This window comes from Otolemur garnettii, unplaced genomic scaffold, assembly GCF_000181295.1.
Source record: "Otolemur garnettii isolate 467f Iridium unplaced genomic scaffold, OtoGar3 scaffold00109, whole genome shotgun sequence".
In the NCBI taxonomy this organism is placed as follows: Eukaryota; Metazoa; Chordata; class Mammalia; order Primates; family Galagidae; genus Otolemur; species Otolemur garnettii.
In genome coordinates, this window is record NW_003852504.1 from 5,838,076 (window position 1) to 5,855,521 (window position 17,446).

Sequence of the window (17,446 nt, forward strand, 5' to 3'; positions counted from 1 at the left end):
CCAAGCCTGGGGACTTTCTTTATTGCTGGATTTGTTTTAGTCTGCTACCAACATTGAAGGAGTCAGGAGTTTCTCTGCATTAAACTGTGCCCTCATTCTGCTTGCACACCTTTCTGATAGCCCCTTCCCTTCCCCTGGTGTCCTTCACAATGTAACACAAGCATGGTTAGCCACTTGAAATGATGGCAGGTTTTTGGTTTTTTTTTTTATCATAGAGTACAGTCTCAACACAGATTAGATAAATTATAGACAAACTGAAGTGTTCAAGAGAAGCATGATCAAATCTCAGCAGACCTTTGTGAAATATGTTGTGAAGGAAATCAAATATCTGATCAGTGGCATAATAGAGAACATTTGGGTTCCTTCCAGTCCTGAGCATTTTTATTCCAAATAATAGCTCAAATGCCCTACCTATTAATGGTAAAGCAAAACAAAACAGAGTAGAAAAACCCAGGGTCGTTGGAATCAAACAGACTTGAATCCCAGAGTAGCCTCTGCCACTTATTAGCAATGTGATCTTGGGCAAGTTACTTAGCCTCTCTGTCAGTGGTAGGCACATTGACAAGTGTCCTATAAGTAATATCTCATTTGATCTTTACAACAGCCCTGTTAGGGCGTTATCTTCATTTTAAAGAAGAAGAACTTGAAGTTCTATGAGTTTAAGTAAACTTGCTCAAGGTCACACACAGTTAGACCTTGGACCCAAACCATAATCTATATGGTTCCAAAATATACTCTTACTACTACTCTCATCATACTACTGTCCTTCCAGTTCAACCTAAGTCTGAGCTATTGACTTCATTGTTTCTACATTCACTGAGAAATCAAGTTTAGGGCACATAGCTAATCATAACAGAACTTTATGACCCCAGCTACAATGTGAGTAGCCAATGACCGTTTAGAGGCCTGGTTAGGAAATGCGTAGAAATCAAACATGGAAACCTCACTTTTTCAAGCCATATTTGTTACTAATGCCACCATGATAATATATCTAACTGAAGAGAGGTAAGCATCCTAACCCCAAGAACAAGAATGCAAATTGTGACAAGAAGACAAGTTGTGACAAAAACTCAAAGAGCAGCATAAAACAAATATCTTATATAGTCAATTTTGACTTGATTTCCTAGTAGTGCTGCTAATGCATTTTTTTCTTGCACATTAATGCAATACTTGCCCATCATAACATCAGATGATGCAGGTTAGCTGTGGGAACAGAAGCAGGCAGTTCAATCTGGTGTAAAGCAAACAGAAAGGGGATGCTTTGTATTTAATAAAAAGTCATCCTAGGGCTTTCGGTGGCAACAAAACTGAAGTTACCAGATGGGTTGTTGGACAAGGAGTTTGGTAAGACCATACTGATAGTGTTAGCACACTTAGGAGGTCAGGAATCCAAAGAGGTAAGACTGAGATAAGGAAATACAAAGGCCGGGCATGGTGGCTAACATCTGTAATCCCAGCACTCTGGGAGGCTGAGATGGGTGGATCGCTTAAGCTCATGAGTTTGAGATCAGCCTGAGCAAGAGCAAGACTCTGTGTCTAAAAAAAAAAAAAATAGCTGGGCTTTGTAGGGGTCACTTGTAGTCCTAGCCACTTGGGGGGCTGAGGCAAGGGGATCGTATAAGCTTAAGAGTTTGAGGTTGCTATGAACACTAGGGCACTCCACCAGAGGCAAGAAAGTGAGACTCTGTCTCAAAAGAAAAAAGAAAGAAAAGAAAAGAAAAAAAAAAGAGAAATATATAAACACCAGAAACCAGAGCAGGCAGAAGGGTCATATGTTCCGTAGAGCAAATGGGAGGAAATTCATTGAAAAAAAAATCATTCATTAGGGCACCTAGCTTAAACCTGATACTTTCATGTATGTTCTCTCACCAAAAGAATATACCAGTTGCCTAAGTTGGTAGCAAAGAGGGTAATGACAGCTAAAGGTCTCTTGACATTACTGGGCAACCTGCAAGGTGCTGAGCCAAAACAACAAAGGAGCAACTTGCTGGTAGATGGCAGACAGTATGAGAATGTGACTAGGCACTCTGGTAGTAGAGTGTTAAACTGACCGTGCTCAAAGAAAATGTATGCCAGAAACGTAGTCCAGTGGACAGCACACAGGGAAGAGCTCAACACTTTCCTTAAAGTCCTGCAAAATGTGTTGTACTTGAAGTCCAAAGGATGAAAGTTTTCAAGTGTACACAAAGTGACCTTTCTAGCCACACACCTGTATAACAACATTTTCAACAGAATCATCTTTTCAACACATAGTAATTAAAAAATTAAGGTAAGATAATGATCAAAGGTAACCTCAAAATAGCTTATTTTGAAAATATAAATGTACACTAAAGGTTACCAGATAGCAACGTGTATACTCTATTGACTAAAAAACCTTTGATCCTACCAAAAGGTAAAAGAAGTCTGGTAAACAATAAGCCAATTGTTAATATGTTGAATTTCTGTATAATGCTGGCACATTCTTAAGTAGCCCATATAAGTAAAAAGCAACAACGTCACAATCTTTATATAGTCCATTGTATCTATCATTTGGGAATATTAATACTTGGATGGTTCTGTTCAAATTCTAGTTATGTCTCTGTTGTAACATTTATTGCCTTTGTCTCAGATTATATACTAGATGGAGGTAACCCATGCCACATATTAGGCTCAGAACACCTGAGATGGCAACCTGGTTCCACCACTTACTGGGTGAGCAACCTCTATGAGCCTCAGTTCTCTCATCCACATAACAAAAGTAATAATACCTACTCCTTCCAATATAGGTATCATTCATATTTATATCCATTATGGGCCTGAAAATTGTGGCAGACAAGTAGTGAGCCGATGCCCAAGGAACATTTGTTACTTGGTGATAAAAAATTAGGAGAATATAATATTTTTGACCTGGAATTTTGTGTTTGCTAGGAAGAGACCTATGTTAAAAATCAAATATTTTAATAATTATAAAATTGTCACATTCAAAATCATTGTTTTGACATAAACTGGTTTGCTCTGATTTAAGATTAACTTTTGAACTTGACCCAGTAAACAGATAGCTGTATGCTGCAGAATCTATGTGATTTTACATTTCTTTTTCTTTTTTTTTTTTTGAGACAGAGTCTCACTGTGTCACCCTCAATAGACTGCCTTGTTGTCACAGCTCACAGCAACCTCCAACTCTTGGGCTTAAGTGATTCTCTTGCCTCAGCCTCCCAAGTAGCTGGGACTACAGGCGCCAGCTACAGTGCCAGGCTATTTTTTTGTTTTAGTTGTCACTGTTGTTTAGCTGCCCTGGGCCAGGGTATGTGGCTGGGGCCCTCACCACTGAGCTACGGGGTGCTGAGCCCAATTTTACATTTCAAAAGAACATGCATAAATACAGCATTCTCCCCTTACCTATGGTTTCAGTTACCTGCAGTCTAAAAATATTAATGGAGGCTGGGCACGGTGGCTCATGTCTGTAAATCTAGTACTCTGGGAGGCTGAGGCAGAAGAATCACCTGAGCTCAGGAGTTCGAGACCAGCTTGAGCAAGAGCAAGACCCCATTTCTACTAAAACTAGAAAAAACAGGCAGCTGGTGTGGCAGGCTGAGGCAAGAAGATCCCTTGAGCCCAAGAGTTTGAGGATGCTGTCAGCTATGGCACCATAGCACTCTACCCAGGGCAAGAATGTGAATGACTGAAATTTTCAAGAGAAACCATGGAGTCAAGACAGAAGAGGCACATTATAAAAGTGCTGAAAGAAAAGAAATATTAACCCAGAATTCTATATCCATTGGAAATATTTTTTGGAAATGAATATGATATTTAACAAAATATTATCAGATTATTAAAAACTAAGAGATTCATAGTCACTAAACTACTCTAAAGGAAGTTGCTCAAATAGAAGGGAAACAATACTAGAGGGAAACTTGGAAAACCAGAACCGAAGGAACAGTAACAGAAAAGGTAAATACTCAGATAAAATGAACTCTAAGTCCCTGTTGCATCCTTTAAAATGTGAAACAGTTAGAAGTCAGCAGTGTAACAATTTCTTATGGGATTTTCAATGTATTTGAAATGTACAATATTTTTCATTTTTTTTTAATATGAAAGCAGGGGAGAAAGGGAACTTATATGGTGGAAGATTTTTGCATTCACCTTAAAGTCTTTAAATATTGATTTTAAGAAGACTGTGAAAAGTAAAGTATGCATATCGTAATCCCCTAGAGCAAGCACTACAAAAGAACCCAATACAAGAGACATAGTGAAAAAAAATTTAAATGGAATTATAAAAAAATGTCCAAATAGCCCAAAGGAAACATGAAAGGAGGAAAAGAGGATTGAGGAAAAGAAGGAAAAAAACAGAAAACAAATTATAAACTGAGAGATTTAGGGGGCCAGACATGAATGCTCACACCTATAATCCTCGCACTCTGGGAGACCAAGGCAGGTGGATTGCCTAAGTTCAGGAAGTTCACGACCAGCCTGAGCAAGAGTGAGATCCCCATCTCTAAAATAGCCACACATCGTGGCAGGTGCCTATAGTCCTAGCTACTTGAGGGTCGCTGAGGCAAGAGGATCTCTTCAGCCCAAGAGTTTGAGGTTGCTGTGAGCTATGATGCCATGGCACTCTACCAAGGGCAACAAAGTGAGACTCTGGTCTCAAAAAATAGTGATAGATTTAGATCCAAACATATCGATAATCACATTAACTGTAAATAGTCTAACAGCCCAATTAAAATATAGGTATTGTAAACTACACGCTATCTAAAAGAACTTATTTCACATATAACAATATAGGTAAATTAAAAATAAAAGGCCAAAGAGTGATTTCACTGAAAATGTCAAAATAAAGAGCTGACATCATAGAAGCAGAGAGTAGAACAGTGGTTACCAGAGACTAGGGAAGAGAAAGGAAAGGAAAAAATGGGGAGATGTTGATCAATGGGTACAAAGTTATCATTACATAGAAGGAATAAGTTCTGGTATTCTATTGCATAGTATGGTGACAATGGCATATTACAAAATAGCTAGAAGAGAGAATTTTAAATGTTGTCACCACAAAGAAATAGTAAATGCATTGTGGTGATGGCCATGCCAAATACTATGATTTGATGAGTGTACAACCTATGTATGTATTGACACATTGAATTGTACCACATAAGTATGGAAAATTATAGTATGTCAATTTTTTTTTTGTTAAGTGCTACTTGGCTTGGTGCCAGTAACACAGTGGTTACGGCACCAGCCACATACACTGAAGTTGGCAGGTTCGAATCCGCCCTGGGTTGGCTAACCAACAATGAAAATTGCAACAAAAAATAGCCGGGCATTGTGGCAGGTGCTTGTAGTCCCATCTACTTGGGAGGCTGAGGCAAGAGAATCACTTAAGCCCAAGAGTTTGAGGTTGCTATGAGCTGTGACTCCACGGTACTCTACCCAAGGCAACATGAGATTTTGTCTCAAAAAAAACAAAGCTACTCCATAAAGGCAATGACAGACAAGCAAAAATTGTGAGAATCATGATTTTCTAAATTCTGGAAATTAATGGAAGGCTTAGAACAACCCAGGGAGCATTATTTAAGAAAAATAGCCAAATCCTCATGAGAACAGTGGACTTTGTGGAATTTTAATTTGCCTTGGACTCGTTTCTTGCTCTCCAGGCCTGTAGTAGCCTTGAAAAATAATTGCTTGCATTCTTGGCATACTCTGATAGTCACCTTAAGGAACAAAATGGAAGTGGAGCTCTCCTAACCATCATTCCCAAAGAATTGTCACTATTTGACCTGTTTGGAGGCTACCTGGAAGACTCAACTTACAAGACTAAGTCTATATTTGGCCTGATTTGGAGTGGATCTATATGAAAAACACTGGGGCGGGGGAGAAGGTATTTGTCAAAGAATATTGACAAGGGCTTGGCTTTGTGACTGCCTAAGATGGTAGATACAGCTGGGGCAAAGAATAGACTAAACAAAAAGCTTACCAGGAAAAACTGGAAAAGGAGATGAACACAGGGGCTTTGAAAATCTTGGAGATATTATTGGAAATATAGAAGATCACATATACATTTTGGGTAGCAGTTATCCTCAGGAAAGGCCTAAGAAGCCAAGGACCTCTTATGTATGGTGGACAATGACACTCTTTACAACCAAGAAGTGATGGCTAGGGCAGAGTTTTCAACTGCCTAAATAAGTTGTGAAGAGATGCCCCAATGTACACACAGAACCCCCTCATCAAATACTAGAAAATTTTTTAGCTCATGTAAATGTTTAGAAATAACTTAAAGATACCCACACCTAGACACATCATAATTAATCTTTTAAAACCCAAAGAGGGAAAACTTCAAAACACCAAAAAACAACTCATGTACATGGGATCCTCAATAATATTAACAGCAGATTTCTTATCAGAGAGGTATCATTGGAGGCCAGAAGACAGTAGATTAATATATTCAAAGGTCTGAAAGAAAAAAATCCTGTCAGCCATGGATTCTATATCCATCAAAACTATCCTTCTAAGAAAGAGAAAGGTTGACTATTTAATGGGTGCAGGGTTTCTTTTTGGGGTAATGAAAATAGAGGTGACGATTAAACAACATCGTGAATGTACTATTAAAGGCCACTGAATTGTTCACATTAAAACAGTTAATTTTATGGTATATGAATTTGTCTTGAATAAATAAAAAAGGAGAAATCAAGACATTCCCAGATAAGGCCAGGCATAGTGGCTCACTCCTGTAATCCCAGCACTTTGGGAGGCCAAGGTGGGCAGATCACCAGAGCTCACCACTTCAAGATCACCCTGAGTTAGAGCGAGACCCCATCTCTAAAAAAATAGCCAGGAGTTGTGGCGGGCACCTGTAATCCCAGCTACTCAGGAGGCTGAGGCAAGAGACTTGCCTGAGCCCAGGAGTTAGAGCCTGCTGTGAGCTATGACACCAGGGCATTCTACCACGGGTGACAAAGTGAGACTCTGTTTAAAAAAAAAAAAAAAGACATTCCCAGATAAACACAAATTGAGAGAATTTGTCAGTTGAAGACCTACACTACAGGAAATGCTAAAGAAAGTCCTTCAGGCTGAAATAAAAGGACAATATGCAGTGACTCTAATCACTCCCTGAAGAAACAAAGAACACAATTAAAAGTCAATGCATAGATAAATACAAAAGACAATATAAATGTATTTTTTGTTTGTAATACTTTTTGTCTACTACCTGATTTAAGAGACAATTATATAAAGCAAAACGTGTAAATCTGTGTTTGTGGACACACAATGTATAAAGATGTAATCTGTGACAGTAACAGAATATAGAAGAGGGAGACCAGAGCTACATGGAAGCAAAGTTCTTGTGTTCATTTAAATTATCTTGGTATTGGTATGACCTAGATTGTCATAAATTAAATACATAACTGTAATGCTGAGGGCATGTACCAAGAAAATAACTCAAAGAGAATTAAAATGGGTATGTAGAAATTATCTATTTAAAACAAAAGAATATAGGAATAATGGAACAAGAAAAGATATAGGCCAGGCGTGGTGGCTCATGCCTATAATCCCAGCACTCTGGGAAACCGAAGTGGGTCACTTAAGCTCAGGAGTTCAAGACTAGTCTGAGCAACAGTGAGACCCCGTCTCTAAAAATAGCCAGGCAGGCATTGTGGCGGGCTCCTGTAGTTCCAGCTACTTGGGAGGCTAAGGCAAAAGGCTCACCTGAGCTCAGGAGTTTGAGGTTGCTGTGAGCTATGATATCACAGGACCCCACCAAGGGCAACAAAAGTGAAACTTTGTCTCAAAAAAAAAACAAAAAAAGAAAGAAAAGAAGAAAAGATATAGAACATACAGAAAACAAATAGCAAAATGGCAGATATAAATCCTACCTTATCAATAATTACATTAAACGGGAATTTATTAAAGTCTAATTAATCTCACTTATATGTAGAATCTAAAAATGTTGAACTCATAGAAGCAGAGAGTAGAATGGTAGTTACCAGAGCCTGGGGTAGGGAGATGGGGAAAGGAGAGACGTGGGTAAAAGAAGATAAAGATTCAGTGAGACAGGAGGAATAAGTTTTTGTGATCTATTGCACAGCGTGGTGATCATAGTTAATAATTAAGTATTGTATTTTTTGAAATTGCTCTAAGAATAGATTTTCAATGTTCTCACCACAAAGAAATAAGTCAATGAGGCAATGGATATGTTAAGTGGCTTCTTTTAATCATTCCACAATGTATACATATATTGAACCATTACATTGTATTCCATAAATATAAAAATTATTTTTCTATTAAAAATATAAATAAATGGCCCTTTTGGCTCGCTGAGCACCGTCATGGCGGTCGGCAAGAACAAGCGCCTTACGAAAGGCGGCAAAAAGGGAGCCAAGAAGAAAGTGGTTGATCCATTTTCTAAGAAAGATTGGTATGATGTGAAAGCACCTGCTATGTTCAATATAAGAAATATTGGGAAAACACTAGTCACCAGGACGCAAGGAACCAAAATTGCATCTGATGGCCTCAAAGGTCGTGTGTTTGAAGTGAGTCTTGCTGATCTGCAGAATGATGAAGTTGCATTTAGAAAATTCAAGCTGATTACTGAAGATGTTCAGGGCAAAAACTGCCTGACTAACTTCCATGGCATGGATCTTACCCGTGACAAAATGTGTTCTATAGTTAAAAAATGGCAGACTATGATTGAAGCTCATGTTGATGTTAAGACTACCGATGGTTATTTGCTTCGTCTGTTCTGTGTTGGTTTTACTAAAAAACGCAACAATCAGATACGGAAGACCTCTTATGCCCAGCATCAACAGGTTCGCCAAATCCGGAAGAAAATGATGGAAATCATGACCAGAGAGGTGCAGACAAACGACTTGAAAGAAGTTGTCAATAAATTGATTCCAGATAGCATTGGAAAAGACATAGAAAAGGCATGCCAGTCTATTTATCCTCTCCATGATGTCTTCGTTAGAAAAGTAAAAATGCTGAAGAAACCCAAGTTTGAGTTGGGAAAACTCATGGAGCTTCATGGTGAAGGTAGTAGTTCTGGAAAAGCTACTGGGGACGAGACAGGTGCTAAAGTTGAACGAGCTGATGGATATGAACCACCAGTCCAAGAATCCGTCTAAAATTCAGGCTTTTAATAATGACAAATAAAGAATCCTATTTGTGATTTAAAAATATATATATATATATATAAATAAATGTAACTGAAGTAAATTATATAGAGGAACAACAAAAAAATGACTCTCCAATAAAAAAGCAGAGGTTGGCAAAATAGATATAAAAATAAGTTCCAAATATGTGGTTTTTTGTAAAAGATACACTTCAGATTCAAAGACACACGTAGGTTGAAAGTTACAGGGTGGAAAATGAAGTAGATATATATATTATGAAAACAGTAACCAAAATAGAGCTAGAGTAGCTATACTATTATCAGACAAAAATGTTACTGGAGATTAAAAATATTTTTTAATGGTAAAAGTGTTATTATATCAGGAAGATATAACAGTTACAAACATATATAAATTTTACAAGAGAGCTCCAAAACACACAAAGCAGAAATTGACAGAAATGAAGAGATAAACACAATTCAACAATAATAGTTGGAGATTTTAATACCCCACTTCCAATAATGTATAATCCATCTAGATAAAAGATCAGCAAAATAACAGAAAACTTAAACAACATCATAAGCCAACTAGACCTAGCAAACATCTATAGTACATTTTTTTCCAACAAGAGCAGAATGTACATTCTTCTCAAGTGAATCTCTAAGATAGAGAAAAAGTTAGGCCCTGAAACAATTTTAAAACAATTTAAAAGAACTGAAATGATACATGGCATATTCTCTAACCATGGTGAAATGAAATTAGAAATCAATGACAGAAGGAAAGTTTAGAAATTCACAAATATATAGAAATTAAAAGCAGAAAGAAATAAAATAATATGCTATGCAAACACTCATCAGTAGAAAGCTAGAGTGGCTATATTAAAATAAAACAAAGTAGACACAGAGCAAAAATAATTTTCAGGATCATAGAGGGGCACGACATAATGACAAAAGGGTCAATGCACCCAGAAAGTATAATAGTCCTAAATGTGTAGAGCTTCAAAACACATATAGATTTAACATAATATAGATGTCAATTCTCCCCAAATTGATCTACAGATTTAACACAATTCCCATCAAAATCCCTACAAGTGCCTTGGTTCCATAGGTCACACCTGTAATCCTAACACTTTGGGAGGCCAAAGCAGGAAGATCACTTAAGGTCAAGAATCTGAGACCAGACTGTGCAAGAGACCTCGTCTCTACAAAATTAGAAAAATTATCCAGGCATGGTGGCTAATACCTATAGTCCCAGCTACTCAGAAGACTGGGGTAGGAGGAACACCTGAGCCCAGGAGTTTGAGGTTGCAGTGGGTCATGATGATACCACAGCAGTCTAGCCAGGGTGACAGAGCAAAACCCTGTCTCAACAAAACAAAACAAAACAAAACAAAAGTGGGAGCTATAGCTCACACCTATATAATTCTAGCACTCTGGAAGGTCAAGGCAGGTGGATTGCTTGAGCTCAGGAGTTCAAGACCAGCCTGAGCTAAAGCATGACCTTGTCTCTACTAAAAATAGAAAAATGAGCCAGGCATGGTGGTGGGCACCTGTAGTACCAGCTACTTGGAAGGCTGAGTCAAGAGGATCATTTGAGCTATGATCATGTGAGCCATGATGATACCATGGCACTCTTCCCAGGGTGACAGAGTGAGACTCTCAAAAATATTAATAATAAATACAGTCCAGCTTCAGTCTAACACCAGAGTCTTTGCTGTTAACAACGGAGCTATACTGTGCTCTATGTTATTGCTACAAGAGCTTTAGAAAACACTTTCCTTGGGAATAAACCTATTAATATTTGAGGTACTTATTAACTGATATTTTATGAAGACATTCCTTAATATTCAGGAAGTTATTCATACACCAAATTAGTCAGAAACAGACAAAGAGAAAGCGAGAAATCTACCTGTCATAATTTACACTTTAATTTCCCACGTACTGTACTGATGAACACAGGTAGCTGGTTTCCCTCCATTTATTTTTGGTTCTTCTTGCGTAAATCCGCATGATACTTAGTACTTAAACACAGACAAAAATGAGCTTTTGTCATTCACAAAATTGCCTAAGAAGTTTGAGTTTCTTACAGTAGCTTCAGAAGGAGGAGTTTCTGGACTTGTTTGCTGGTATTAAAATTAATTTCTAAAGGCATACAGGACAATGGTACTAAAAAGATTATTAATTTATGCAGACTTGATTTGTGTTTGTTCCTACCACATTGCCTTTGCCTGCATTCAGAATAGTTAATGAAAACTCATACATGCCAAATTGCTGAGCGAAGACAAAAAGGAAGTAATACAAAATCTCTCCTTGGGGAAAAAGAAAGGATAGATATTATAGAGGACCATGCTTAATTATTGTTTTTGAAATAAAATTGGCCAGAAAAATTAATTGGGTGGTGCTATTTTAATCACATTGTCTCTGCAAGGTCTGATTTTACTTTTAGAGGAAAGCAGAGACAGATATGTGTTTCAGTAGGGAAATGGATCCTGCAGGTTTTTACATTTAGGATGCTTTTGGATGGTCTCCTTTTAGATGTTCAAAATAAGTCCTAAAATGAAGGGGTGTTTTCATGAGTTACACAGGGAATAAGCCTTATTAAAGGTTAAAGAATGTATAAGGGCAAGAATATATATATAAGGTTTGTAATTAAACAACCCTGGGCTCGGCGCCTATAGCTCAACCGGCTAAGGCGCCAGCCACGTACACTTAAGGTGGCGGGTTCGAATCCCCAGCCCGACCCGCCAAACAACAATGACGGCTGCAACCAAAAAATAGCCGGGCGTTGTGGCGGGCGCCTGTGGTCCCAGCTACTTGGGAGGTGGAGGCAGGAGACTCGCTTGAGCCCAGGAGTTGGAGGTTGCTGTGAGCTGTAATGCCACAGCACTCTACCCAGGGGGACAGCTTGAGGCTCTGTCCCAAAAAAAAAAAAACAACCCTGGACACGTTCTGTGACTATCCCCCAAATCTAAGTTAACATATGCCAGCCAGCTGTATTCTATAAGATCACCATTTCCAAATCTGACTGTTTATATTTCAAATACATGATTCCATCAATGATTCAAAAGTGCGAGGGCAGAAATGCACAAGGGTCCAGAAAGGAGGAAGGAGGGTCTGACTAAAATTGGGAGAAAAGTATGATACATCGGACACTCATTCAACAGGCATCTGCTAAGTGCCAGGCACTGCACTACGTGCAGAGGATGATATAGATATGGCTGCAACCCAGCCACCACCTACCACTAGGAGCTCACAATCTGGTATGGGAGATCCCAGAGCATTTGAGGAAATTCAAGTGGAGTTTACAATGCATATAACAAAGGATGGGGGACTATCAAAATAGAAACTAGTGGAATAAGCAGTGAGAACATACTGAAAAGCTTTGTATGCCTGCCAAGGAGTTTTACATTTTCTATCTTTGTTGAAGCACAAATAATCCATGTTTACTGTACAACTTTTTTAAAATACAGAAAATCAAAAATGCAAAGAAATGCTGTCACCTCTAATGTCATCACCCAAAGCTGCACACTTTCTCTGTGTCTCTGTTTACTTCTCTCTCTCTCTCTGTTGCTGTGTCTCTACATATCACCAGATAGATATCAAAAGAAATACACGTATAAATACACACGCATGTAATTTTTTCCCACTTAAAAAATCTATTGTGGATATTGGTTCATATCATTAAATCTTCTTCAACATCTTTTTAACAGCTGCATAGGATTCCATCATATTGCGATTTCATAATAAAACCAGCCCTTTATTGGTAGTTATTTCCTATTTTTGTAATTATTTTAAAAGTTATTTATTTATTTATTGAAACAGAACCTCACTATGTGACCCTCAGTAGAGTGCCATGTTATCACAGCTCAGAGCAATCTCAAATGCTTGGGCTTAAGCGATTCTCTTATCTCAGCCTCCCAAGTAGCTAGCACTATAGGCACCCACCACAACGCCCAGCTATTTTTTTGTTGCAGTTGTCATTGTTGGTTAAATGCCCTGGGCTGGGCTCAAACCTGCCAGCCTCAGTGCATGTGGCAAGAGTTATTTTTGAAATGCAATTGTGTTGGCTTTCTCTTGTGATAGCTGTTGTATAGAAACATGGTAGATGCAGAATACACAAGGATAGAACTGATGCAAAGGAAAATGAAAAGGGGAACGCCATAGGGACATAAATAAGAAGAAAGTTGGGCAATACATGAAAAAAAATGCAGACTCATATAAGGTGCTTCCTGGCAGAGAGAGCATACTGAGAGGGAGGAAAGAGTCTGTCTCTGTTGTGGACCCTGATAAGTCATTCATTCAACAAAACTTTATTGAGCACCTACTCAAAACGTATGGATGAACCTAGATCGTGGATCTAAGAGTTACCTAACCAAGATTTCCATTGTGATTCTTACCCAGTCTCTCTTCAGGCAGTGGTTCCCTTGAGGCTTCTGATACTTGACAAAGAAAGAACCAAGTGCACATGACAGCTATATGATCAGCCATATTCTCTAAGTTCTATTTTAACAGGAAATTAAATCATCAGAAAGCCAAGTACCATATTAGCCTCCAAAGAAACGTCTAAACTGAGTAACAATTTAATATTTACACTCTGACATGCTGTATAGAAGGTCAATGCAGGAATTACCCATTTCAACAGAGTTGTTCCTTTGCGAGAAGATGTCTACTATCACCTATTATTTCTCACATGAGGGAACATACAATAAATTTCAGGATAAAATTTGTCTGGGGAAAAGAAGCATACATATTTTTCCTGCAGCAACAATAAAAATATGCAGGCCAATGTATTTTCCTGTTTACTTTTGCTGCTAGGAAACAGACTTGGATTGGCTCATCCAGATACTTCATGGCATCCACCCTTTTTGGTTTCTTAGTTGGTATCCCTAGTTTCTGAAATTTAAAGGTGTTTTTACAGTGTTTAATTTTGTGCACCGCCTCAGATCTGTTTGAATGTAAACGGAATGAAAGAATCTTAAATAAATGTGAACACCGAAAGTTGTTTTGTAACAATTGGCGCACATGTTGCAAAAAATTGGCTCAATGGTTGTCAATATCTGAGTTGGAAGCCCTGAGACTTGATATTCACAGCTGATAGTTTTGACTGTGGTGTAATTAAATAGTCTCCATATGATTAATGCCTTGAAATGTGCCATTTAATCTGTTTGAGTAACAGATAAATGTACACATAAAAGTGCTAATAATATAGCATCTCCAGATGTCTAAACTTCTAGAATAATCTATAATTCCCATCTTTAATGAAGATAATCATCAACAGTTATTTTCTGTGCAGAAAGCAATAAAGAAGGGAATGAATTAAACTCAAAAACCGTATAAAGGTGCTCTTCTTTCTTCTCTGCCACTGAACCTGGAGAGGGATGACTTAGAGGGAAATTACTTAAAACCTTTCAACACCTCTCCGTTGCTTTCAGGATTAAAGTTGAATTGCTACGATAAGATGTGCATGTTATCTTATTATGCAGAAAAGGCAAAATTACAAAATGGTATGATCGTAATTTTATCACACACATACAAAATGGACTAACATAGTCACTAAAATTGGTAATAGTATTAGAAATTCTATTTAAATCTACATTTCCTTATTTTTCTAAAATAAACATGTGTTAGTTCTATTGTCAGCAAGAAAATTACTTTTAAATGTTCAAATATTCACACATTCTAGCTAGTAGAACACTAAAGGATCATCTGGTCTCTCTCTCTCTCTCTCTTTTCTTTAGATCTGAGTATACCCAGGATGAGAGAAGACAAGTGATATCCACAAAGTCTCACAGCCAATCAATTGCAGAGCCTAGAACACATCCAGAGTTTCAGCCAGTCCAGAGCTTTGTTGCCTCAGCTACTTCACGGGCAGAGCAGAAGGACAACCATTCTCTGGCAAAGGGTCACAGCAAGGACTTAGCCCTGGGATCAGCCTGCCCTGCAGGGCCCTAAGATTCCTGGCAACTTTACGACAGTATGAAATGTAACCCGGTGATGCTGCCTTCTCTCAGGCTGGATATCCTAGAATCTGATAAGTGAGAAAGAAACAAAGGTACTTTTAAGACAAAATAATCTTGGGACGGGCGTGGTGGCTCATGCCTGTAATGCTAGGACTCTAGGAGGCTGAAGCAGGAGGACTGCCAGAGGTCACAGGTTGGAGACCAGTCTGAACTAGCGTAAGACCCTCCCATCTCTAAAAATAGCCCGGCTTTGTGGCAGGCGCCTATTATCCTAGCTACTTGGGAGGCTGAGGGAAGAGAACTACTTGAGCCCAGAAGTCTGAGGTTGGTTGCTGTGAGCGATGATGCCACAGCACTCTACCAAGGGTGACAAAGTGAGACTCTGTCTCAAAAAAAAAAGACAAAGGCAAAATATTTTTTAAAGATGAAATCATTTGGGACTTTCATGGCTAACACAGCTCTATAATTCAATATTTTTGTTAATTGTACAACTTGCTGATTTAAAAATAACATTTCTACCTATCTAAGAAAATGTGGCAAATAAACAGAGATCTTTTGGCTGGCTTTGTGGCCCCTTGGTCTAGAAGATCTATCAGGAGACTGATTTTTCTTCAAGGACCAGGAGTTGGCCTGAGCTTCCAAATTCCACAGCTTTCCTCACAACAGAATGGTCTTTCCCTTCAAAGCTTTGAGCCGCTGAGCTGGGGCTACATAAAGCTTTAGTTAAGCCAGTTTATTCCTTTTTTAAGTGGGGGATGGTAATAAATCAAACTAGTATGTTAACTTTGGGACCATTGGCCCACAGTCTCAGGTTGCAAGCCAAATATGATGATCAAGAAATCTCATTCCTAATCTCTTGGTTAAACATGGAGTCACATATGTAGTACAGACTTCTTGTTTTGGTGAGATGAAGTAGCCTCAAGACCAAACTCTTCCAGACAAATAGTAATAATAGTGATAATTGTGGTGCTTTGACCTGTCAGCAGCAACTCCCAAGGATGGACTGGGCCAATGGTTTACCAGAGGCCATCTTGGCCTTAGTCTGTGTTTGAGAGACAAGTGCTTTTGTTCTAGGATATCTTTTCTTGATGTTCGTGTAACAAACAGTATTGGAAAACAAAGATAGTGTCTTGCTGTGGAGAAAAGAGCAGTTTGCTTAAAGCCTTAGAAGACAGAGATGACAGCTGTCCAGTATAATAAAGATAATGTCACTCTGTGAAGCAAAAGTCTGGTGTGCTTACTGCCCATTAAAAACGATTTGAGCTCTCTAAGCTACGGGGTTCTCTCCTATAATAGAACCCACTGAGTGTGCAGATATCGTGTGGCCTTCTTTACATCATTTTCTGGTACTGGGGCTTAGAAAACCAGAGCAAAAATGCTGATACTCTGGCTACTGCTACTATTATGAATAATAAACTATTTGTCTCTGATCCAAGAGTCTTGTGCCTCCTGCCAGCATCCAAGAAACTGTCTCAGGCTAAGTTCCTGGCTTGCAAATAAGGTAAAATTTCCAAATCTTTCACAGTTCTTAACAGTCTATACTTCCTGACTAGACTCATACAAAATTCATGTAAGGAATTAGGAAAAAAATTAAGGAACCTACAGCCTAAAGGTTAAGGGATTGCTAGTGGCTCAAGGTAAGCATTGTTATATAATAACTGCAAGTGTTTTGACAATTATTACTAATTGTTTTAGTTGCAACTGCAAACCTCATCAGTGCTTGATTTGGGGTGACAGTGATAAAATAACAGGTTTAGACCTAACTCAACATGTCTTCAAAGGCAGGTTGAGACAGAACCTCAATTGTCCTCAAGGGCAGGTTTAAATGAAAGCTAAACTGCCTTATGAAGGAACTCCTGGGAAGTATCAAAAAGTCTAATCACTGATCATTTCTGTATCTGGGAGAGCTTTGGTTTAACTCTTAACTAAACATTAAGGTTTTGGGGGGGCGGTTTACATTTTCTTCAATTTAGATAGCATTTTATTAGAAAAGTAAAATGTTTAGAATAACAAATTCATCATTGAGGGCTTGTGGCTTTTCTTCATTTTTACTTCCAGCTAATTATAAATCATACAATATGCCAATGTATTCTTTTAGTGCAATTATACAAAAGAAATATAACGCATGACTGGAACATTCTATTCAGCAGTGGGCATGTTCCAAAACCTAACGCAAAAGATGTTACTTCCACTCCAAAAAACAAACAGTAATTCTTAAGTGCCTACAGGAAACTGAATGGTTTTAGAATTACTCGATTATTGCTTTACTATTTAAAAACATCAGTAATTACATCTTAGCTGTGAAATTATATTATTCAAAATATGTCATTTTCATAGCCTACTTCTCTCCATCCAAAAACATAACCCTATTTTTTATTTATGAGTATTGTTATTTCTGCTATTAAAATGACTC

General features: G+C 38.2%; 2 protein-coding genes across 4 annotated transcripts in view; one reads left to right on the forward strand and one right to left on the reverse strand.

Annotated features, from left to right (window-relative positions):
• Positions 1 to 17,446, reverse strand: part of GPC3 (glypican 3) — a 491,643-nt gene that overhangs the window by 308,575 nt on the left and 165,622 nt on the right. The window lies entirely within an intron of this gene.
• LOC100948746 (40S ribosomal protein S3a) lies at positions 8,259 to 9,133 on the forward strand. The gene has a single exon (XM_003796961.3). It carries the CDS (start codon positions 8,295 to 8,297, stop codon positions 9,087 to 9,089), a length of 795 nt encoding a protein of 264 aa, XP_003797009.1. The 5' UTR covers positions 8,259 to 8,294; the 3' UTR covers positions 9,090 to 9,133.